General features: G+C 45.5%; 1 protein-coding gene across 1 annotated transcript in view; it reads left to right on the forward strand.

Annotated features, from left to right (window-relative positions):
• The window catches only part of LOC119414518 (CPD photolyase), a 21614-nt gene that overhangs the window by 4825 nt on the left and 7496 nt on the right, over window positions 1–9293 (forward strand). Inside the window, exons 6-8 of the mRNA XM_037681613.1 lie at window positions 2224–2422; window positions 5457–5609; window positions 5801–5922. Of these exons, the coding sequence (XP_037537541.1) occupies window positions 2224–2422; window positions 5457–5609; window positions 5801–5922 (474 nt within the window). The remainder of the gene's footprint in view (window positions 1–2223; window positions 2423–5456; window positions 5610–5800; window positions 5923–9293) is intronic.

Genomic DNA, 9293 nt, shown 5'->3' on the forward strand with positions numbered 1-9293 from the left:
AGGATGATAATAAGCTCAATGAGAAGGATGATAATAAGCTCAATGATGAGGAGTTTGCAGGTTACTCTTGTAGTGAAAAAAAAAACTTCAGCTGTTTATTTTCTCCTTATCGAAGTCCCAATATCCTAAAATTCCAATAGGTAAAAACAAATCTTTTATAGTCAATTTATGATATTTTATAACAAAATATACACGCCCATCAAGATAGTTTTATTTTTATTATTACCCCCCATGGGGAGTGGTGGCGCAGAGGTTAGAGAGGTGGGCCTGTGTTCCGAAGATCGCCGGTTCACGCCCCGACCCCGACAACATCAAAATTGTGGGTGGGGTAGGTGAAACACCCACACTTGCCCCCACCCTCATTCGCCCCACTCTGGGCCCATGAGCAAGGCCCTTAACCCCCACCATGTGCTCCCTAAACAGGTCTCTCTTGAAAATGAGTTCTCGTGGCTCAATGAGACGACCTGTATAAATAAAGGTTAAATAAAATTTAAAAAAAAATGTGTGCAGTGCATCTGACAAAAAAACCCCAACAACTTTAAGTTATTTAGGAAGTTTATAAAAGCTCACTTTTATTTTACAGAACTGGTTTATAACAGAACGATATCTGAACACTGAAAATTATTCATCAGAAAATCCTGGAATAGACACATTATTTATTGTGATTTTCACATTTGGAGATTTATGCTTCCTTGTTACTGTACTTTTCTCCATATAAGTCACACTTTTTTGCATAAATTAGCATGCCTGCCACTTACACGGCGAAGCGACTTATTTATGTTTTTTCCCCCCATATTAATAACCAATTTTTGGCTGAGCTCTGATGATTTTATTCATTCTGACATGGAAAATATTGAACACTACCATTACCATCGACTAATATGGCAAGCCAAGTGTCTCATTAATAGGTAAAATGGCTATTAATGAGACACTTGGTTTGCCATACCAAGCCACCTTCATCTCGCTCTGGAACTCCTGGAACAAACGTCAAATCAGCTGCATTTCATCGTGACGCCCAGGCGAAATGCAGCTGATTTAACCATTAAAGTGCATTTATTAAGGAAAAGTTCAACTGAGACACATCGTTACCATAATGCTGAACAAACAAATAATTGTTTTTAAGTGTTAATCTTGTTAAATTCTTCTTAAAGTCCTCCTGTGCACGCTCCCGCGGCCACCATTTGGCAGCCAATTGATTTTTGGCACAACACCGGCCCACGATTCCAGGTGGTCAGCGGTGACGCATAATAGATGCGACTTATATGGCAAAGTGACTTATTTATGTTTTTTTCTACTTTATTAGTCAAATTTGGACTGTTGCGATTTATACGGTGGTGTGACGTGTACGGTACTTTTCTAACGAACATGTCTTTTTAGACAGGATATGACAAACAAGTAAACATTACAAAATAAGATAAGAAGTGTTAAAGATATCTTTTTTTTATCCGTTTAAAACAGCCACTCGTAAAGTCTAAATTTATTATCCAGCATAACATAAAAATTTACCTTTAGATCTTGTTTCATCTGGAATATAGTCTACAGTCATTTTCCTTTTTATGTTGCTAGCATTTATACATTTTAGGTGCATTTCAAATTTCATTGTTCTAAAACACCTGGCCTTGTGGGACTCCATGATGCCTTCTCAATAAAGGGATAGTTTGAATTGTTTCAAGTGTTTTTTGGTGGGGGTTGAATATCATGAACTTTTACCTCGTGTCTTAGCATCAGATAATTATTAGCATAGACATTCCTGGTTATTATACTGAAGATTGATGAAGCTGCAAAACGAGCTGCTGCAACATGCTCTACATGACGTGTGTTTCAGATTGTGCTGCTGGTCAGGGTGACCATCTGATGCATCGGGTTCCCCTCGTGGCTCTGATGACTTTAATACAAGCTAGTTTCTGAATCCAAATAGTTTGTGTCATGCTCCAAACTTATTAAAAACAAGATGTCTCTAGTGTCAAACACGTTTGTTTTAAAGTTGCTGGAACCTCTTCAGATGAATTCTGCAGCGCAGTATTTATCAAAACATTGTCATCATTCTTTTAAATACAAATAACGTGTGTCTTAATATTTACAAAATAATCTTGTAGCATTATTAAATGGTACTGGGGATAATTTTCAACCTTTTATCTCTCTAAGTTCTTTACTCTAAACTGTTAATAAAACCTGACGTGTGTGTGAGTCCTGACTGAACCGTGACCTCTGTCCTCCTCGCAGTCTGTAGACTGGGAGAAAACCCTGGCCTCCCTGGACGTCGATCGAACGGTCGGCGACACGGAGTGGGCTAAACCAGGCACAGAAGCAGGAATGGCCATGTTGGAGTCTTTCATCGACGTGCGTCTTAAATTGTTCTGCACCCACCGTAACGACCCGAACGCCGCTGCCCTCAGCCAGCTGTCCCCGTGGATCCGCTTCGGTCAGTAGCATCCTGACATCCACAGCAGATGTTAGACAGTCTCCTATAGACGTGCACAGTTTGTCACATTAGCTTCCAGCAAATGTTTCTGTCACTGTTTCAGAGTAATGTAGATCATTTGTCAAAAGGTAAAGATGAAGAACTCTTGCTAATGTGATGCAGCAGCTGATTGTGGTTCACTCAAGAAGTAACAAAAATAGCTTCATCTAATATTAGACTCACTGACAAGAACAAGCTGAGCCTCTGATTGTTGCAGAGTTGTCTTCTGAACAAAAACATATTTTAAAGTTCCCCAAACCACTAATTAGACATTAAACATATCAGACTACCACCTCATAGTGAAGTTCTGGTTCCAGTACCAGTGAGCTGCTGAGTGCCTCATAACATTTATTGCTTTAGTGAAGTGTCTTAACAATCTGCCTGTGCCTTTTATTATTTACAAAATGGAGAAATCTCTTAAATTGACACGCTTTAATAAACTCATGTCTCGCTTCTGTTAGAGCATGAAACCTCGTGTGTTTTCATGTGGGTGGCTCTGCTGAGGTGAAAAGCTAACGTTTTCTCTTTCTGTTTATTCTCATAAGACTTTGATTGTTCAGGTCGTCACAGATTTTCTTACAGTTTTAGTTCATCACGAACTGGCAAATTTAGGTGAAATGATCTTCTCTGCAAATACAGATTGTGGGCAGCTGTGGCTGAGTGGTTAGAGCAGTCGTCTTCCAATGCAAGAGTTGGTCAATTCGATTAACTTTATTTCTATTGCACCAAGTCACAACACAAGTCTTCTCTAGGCACTGAACAGAAATATTCTTATTTACCGTTATACAATCATTTAGTAAAAGTTCTCTATCTAAGGAAGCAGCAGATTGTGTTGAATCTTCACTTCGTCACAGTCTGAGCAAGCACAATGGCAACAGTGGAAAGGAAACTATTGTAACAGGAAGAAACTTCCAGCAGAGCCAGGCTCGGGACGAGCAGCCATCTGCTTCAACCGGCTGGGTTTGAGAGGAACAGGAAGGAGGAACGGACACAGAATGGCAGGTCCAGATGTACTTTCAATAGGAGGAACGACAAAAACACACGTTAAGACAGAAATAACTACAAATACAAGCGAGTAGAGTAGAGCAAGTAAAGACAGCAGCAGAGTGAGGAAAGGTGGTCAGTTAGTCCTCCAGTCTAAGCCTATAGCAGCTAACTAAGGGGTAGCTCATGAAACCCAAGCTGACACTAGTGTTTTTTCTACATAACTTGCCATGGCAGGGAGCTCATCTCGTCCGTGACTTTTGTCCGGGGGGGAGAGACGGACGGAGACACGTCCTAAGCTGCGCAGCGCGCCGTTTAAACCACCAGTTTTCCAGTTTTAGAGCAGGGTGTAGGAGAGGAGAGAGACAGATACACATCTGAGCCGTGCGCTGTCTGAACCAACAGTTTTCGAGTGGCGGGGGTGCGTTCAGCGGGAGGGTTCAGCATGAAGGAAGAGGCTGCCTTTAGCTTTTTAGCTAGCGCACCTGCATTACGAGCCGCTAGTTTAGCATTACGTCAGTGCCGATAGGTGGTTGGGGGTGGGGCTCAGTAGACTGGGCGCTCGGTTCTGTTGACGGGGCGGGGCGCCCCGCTTGTATAATGGTAGGGGAAACACTGCTAACTATAGGATTTATCAAAAAGGAAAGTCTGAAACCCAGTCTTAAAACTGGACAATGTGTCAGCCTCATGGACAGAAACTGGAAGTTGGTTCCACAAGAGAGGAGCCTGAGAACCGAAAGATCTTCCTCCCATTGTACTTTTGGAAACTCTAGGAACCACAAGTAAACCTGCAGTCTGAAAGCAAAGTGCTCTGTTAGGAAAATATGGAACAATAGGATCTGTAATAAAAGATGGAGCTAGGTTGTTGAGGGCTTTGTAGGTTCGAAGTAAGATTTTGAATTCTATTGTGGACTTGACAGGAGTCGGTGGAGAGAAGCTAAAACTGGAGAAATATGATCTCTCCAGTTTTGAGTTAGTTTTTTGTCTTTTAGAATCAATTTTTGGTTATCAAAGAAAGTTTGATTTGTTACTTTTGTTTTCTTTACGTTGGTCCCACCTGAAAACTGTGTTGTTCGTAACACAACTACTACTAATGCAATTTCAACTAACATTTATCTCAGTTTAGAAATTTTGACCGCAACTTTTTCACAAATTTGACCGATCACCTTCACCGCCTGCCCATTTTTACATCCTGGACTCCAAACCTCCGAGATGAAACATGTCCAATGCTGGTAAATCCCGTTTGTCATCAGATGTTATCTGGGCAGGTCAGTTTCCTGAAGTATTACATCAAAGTGGTAGAAAACTGTTTTGAAGCATTGTGCTTGAATAGAAATAGTCACTCGAGGTACTTCTTTTCACAGTAAAACATGTTAGAAAATGATTTGTTGCATTCATTTCAGTCAGACGAACGATGACCTGGCTAAAAATGATAACGAGCTGGAAAGGAGGAGCTTCCATCATAAATACAGGAAAAAGAGTTGCACCTTAAATCAAGGCTGACGTCAGAGACCTAATGAGGACAAAAAAATCTGCTGCTGCCTCACAGAGAGAGCCTGACATTTTTTCAGATTCAGCAGGGTCATTTACTTTAGTCATTTTGTTTCTCCGTCGTATGGTAAATTTTGTATTTATTAAAGAAAAAACAAAACAAACAAAAAATTTAATTTGATTGGAACTTTCTGCAAAAGCTGCCACAAAATCAGACATTTTGGATGACAACAATCACAAAAAAAAGTCCACAATATCCTGAAGAGCCCGATAAAGAAATGACTGATCACTGCAGTCGTTCTCACATCTGGATTTTCTGAAACCATTAGGCGAGTTTCATTATCAGTGTCTTCCTGTCAGAGATTCTAACGTTCCTGAACGTCACATGAAGTCTATTATGACAGCAGGTCACAGACGAACAGATACTTTTTAATCACCTGCTCTTCCTTTTCGTTTAGTCCATCTCTGGTTGACTTTTCTTCGTCCTCTTCCACTTTTTGTTGTTTTTTGTGCTGAGCAGGCCACATTTCAGCTCAGCGTGTGGCGCTGCAGGTCCAGCGCTGTGGGAAGAACGCTCGCGAGTCCATCGCCTCCTTCATCGAGGAGCTGGTGGTGCGCAGAGAGCTGACGGACAACTTCTGCTACTACAACCCCAAATACGACAGCGTGGAGGGTCAGTGGGAGCCTCATTAAATCCGAATCTCCTTCACTCCGTCACAGTAATTGTTCCCGCGCTGACGCATGAGTCGCCTGCTCGCAAGTAGAACAAATGCTTCTAATGACTGTGGAAGGAAAACGACCAGAAGTCTGCTTCACAAGTTGTCTTTTAGTTGTTGTTTTTTTTAAACAGTTGTGTGTTTTCAGGTGCCTATGAGTGGGCTCAGAAGACCTTGAAAGACCACGCCAAAGACAAGAGAGAGTACCTGTACACACGAGAGCAGCTGGAGAAAGCCCAGACACATGACAAGCTGTGGAACGCAGCTCAGGTACAGCACAAGTGGACTGGAGTATTGTTTTTTACTTTTTGTTTAAAGATATAGTTCAGATCTTAACAAAAAAAAAAAAAAGTTAAGTCTGGTCCTCTGGACATTCACAAAAAACAAAAATTAAACCCCAAACAGGACTCCAGTCAGCCATCAGGTGAAAAGGAGGAACCCAGACCCAGACCAGTGGTCATTCCATATGTTGAGGGAGTATCAGAGAAACTGAGACGTTCTATGTCATATAAGCTTCGCCCTTTAAGGCCTTCGCTTTAGTGGGTTTATCCCGTTATGCAGAGCATAAGCACTGAAAAAAATTAGTCCACGCCCACCTGCTGTGTGGGCCCCACCCGGTCCGTATAAATTACGTTAAGAGCGGGAAATCGGCTCCCATTTTTTCTTCAGCGAGCTAATATAGCACTGTCAGAAGAACAAAGAAGATAAGTTGTGTAAATGACCAACCTTGTGAAGGATGCTGGGCCCGGCAGTCGACCTCCGGTCGTCCGGTGAGCTCTCCTCCCCGAGGAGAAGATGACAGCAGTCTTATTCCAAGGTAAGCTTCGTGGAACATTTCCCAGTGACAGGTCACTACACGCTGGACAACGCCATCTTGTGTTTTTTCCTCTTATCGCCGACCCTCGGGGCGAACCGGATGGTTCCTCCGGGGCAAGGCGTGCTCAGCTGCAGCCCCCGCTGCTCATTCCCTCCCGGGGAGCGTAGTGTAGGTGGAGGGGGGCTGAGTGAATGCTCACCCCATCCCACCTCGTTTCGCATCGGCGATCACACCGCTCCCGGCCGACAGCGCCCTCAGGGGTTGCCCGGCGGAACCCGGGAGGAGGCTGACATAAGGGACCCCTTTTTTCTACGTCCCTCGCCTTTTCCCGCCAGTTCGGATGATCGGCGGGAAAGTTGTTTTTTCACTGGGCTCCACTGTGGCTCACCGTCTTGATCCATACGGCCTCACGTTCCAACAGGACGTTCCACGGGCGAGGCCGCAGACGGTTCTTTCCTGGTAGATTAGAGGAGTCGGTCCCCAGTCCGCTCCCATCACCAGAGTTGAGGGATTCACCGAGCGGGGCTATTCCTCGGTAACCCCTCCTGGAGCCAAGCCTCGCGGAAGCTTCCGGAGCGAAGCTGCCCAGGTCGGAGCAGCGTCCCGTCCCTCCGGAGGAACACGAACCAGACGGCGAACACGCTCTCAAATCGAGCCCACCAATGTGTTTGTCAGGCAGCCGCAGTTAGCAACAACGTGCGCTGCTAGCATATAGCATGTCCAAGGGATTGAAGGCCGCAGACCTGCCTTGGAGACAAGAACTCCCTCTGTCAGGCGGCTGACGCCAGCTCAACATGTGTGCCTCTCCCACGGTTTGCCTGTCGAGGACTGCAGCGCGGAGGACGACGATCCAACGACCCACCTGGCTTCGTTACTCCCCTCGCTGCCGGAGAATCTGCACAAGACCTGATGAAACCCATCGCGGACGCGCTGTTCAGAGCAGCTTCAAACCATGCTGGCGAAGTGAAACAGTCGGAGGAGGTGCCAGAGGCTGTGCGCCACCTCATCAAGCCGCGCGGCCCACCCCGTCCCGCTGGAGGGACCGTCGCGAGCAAGCTTCGACTTTTCCACGGCCGCGGCTCTCGCTGAGTTCCACCACCAGCCCCGCCCGTCAGAATCCAGCCCTCTTCACTCCGGCAGCCTGCAGCTCAGCGTTTCCCCAGAGTTCGCCTGCAAGACAGCGCTCTGGGCAAACAATCGCAGAGCTCATGAGAGAGAAAGCTCTCAAAATGACGGTCTCTGGAGGGTGTGTGTAAAAGTGACACGAAAGTTGAAATAAATCATCATTAATGATCAAGTGTCTGTTTTTTAGCCAGTCTGTAAGCCCGGATGAGCTCACAGCGGCCGCACACATAAGAGCCGGTGTCCTTTATAAGGTTTTTTAAACTCACCGCCGCTCCAAGACATTATTAATCGCTTACAGGGCACGATGGTAAGTGAAAATAACTCGTTATAATCCCGGGCTGCACGTTTTTCACCCAAGCGATGTCAACTCGTACCCGTGGGATGAAACAGCCCCACACACGAGCCGGTGTCCTTAAATAAAGGTTTTTAAACTCACCGTCGCTCTAAGACATGACGAGTCGATCACAGAACAGCCTCCACACATGAGCCGGTGTCCTTAATTAAAGGTTTTTAAACTCACCGTCGCTCTAGACACGACGAGTCGATCACGGCACAACGGTAAGCGAAAATAACTCATTACCAACTAGAACTGCACGATCCTCACTCAAGCGGTGTCAACTCGCACTCGTGGGATGGAACAGCCTCCACATGAGCCGGTGTCCTTAAACAGGATTTTAACTCACCGCCGCTCTGACATGACGAGTCGATCACTAAGATGGACAGCCTCCATCCAACGGCGCTACGTTGATGCTGGCGCACACACACAGCTGCCGGCGCTAACCAGCTCACATCGGTATAAATGTGGTCCGCAGGCTGGTTCGGGTGGGGGCCCTTCTCTCTCACAAGAAACGACACCGCGTCATCAGCTGTCACACGCTTCGCCTCAGCACAAGTCTCGCCCGGGATCACACAGAAAACATTCCCGCGACGCATGACGGCGGTTGAGGGGCGGACTGCTGACAGCCGTACAAAACATGACACATCACTTAACGCACGTTCACCCTACGAACGTTACGTAGAGTGGCTAAAACATGATCGCCGTTTTTCAGATGGATGGACAAGGTTTTTATGCAAATGGTACAAGTTACAGTTTGCAACCCGAACCCCTCCATTCAGAGGAGTTATAAAAAACGGCCCCGTCATCATCAGACTGATTCTCATCCCTAAATGCAGAAATCCAAGTGTTTTCTGATAAAAGTAATCTACAGAGTTCCCCAAGGGAGAGAAAACACAAGGTTTTTACTCACGGATCGGAGGGGTGAGACCGTTCTTGGATCTGTTGTTTAACATCCAGAGAACGCATACCGGTCATCCTAACACAGAGACGAGAGTTTTTGTTTTACCTGGATGATCTGCTGCTCCTGTCAATTCAGACAGGAGGTGCTGATGCAGGATCAGGTGTTGACATCACACCTGTTAAATCTGGGCTTCGCCATAATTGGGTAGAAGCTCGATTTTTCCGGCCCAGACATTTGTTTCTGGGAGTGGAATTAAATTCAACCACCATGAAAACTCGTTTATCACAAACTAGATTCGACATTTTTAAAAAAAGTCAACTCAGCCACGTAAGATCTGGCAAGTGATAACAGCTGTCTCCGTCATGAAGCTGTTGAAATGATGTCACTCACACAGTGGTTCCGCTGGTTTGTTTCACATGAGACGCCTCCAGAGGTGGTTCTGCACGTCTGCATGTGGATCC

This window comes from Nematolebias whitei, chromosome 9 (genome assembly GCF_014905685.2).
Source record: "Nematolebias whitei isolate Nwh7 chromosome 9, NemWhi1, whole genome shotgun sequence".
In the NCBI taxonomy this organism is placed as follows: Eukaryota; Metazoa; Chordata; class Actinopteri; order Cyprinodontiformes; family Rivulidae; genus Nematolebias; species Nematolebias whitei.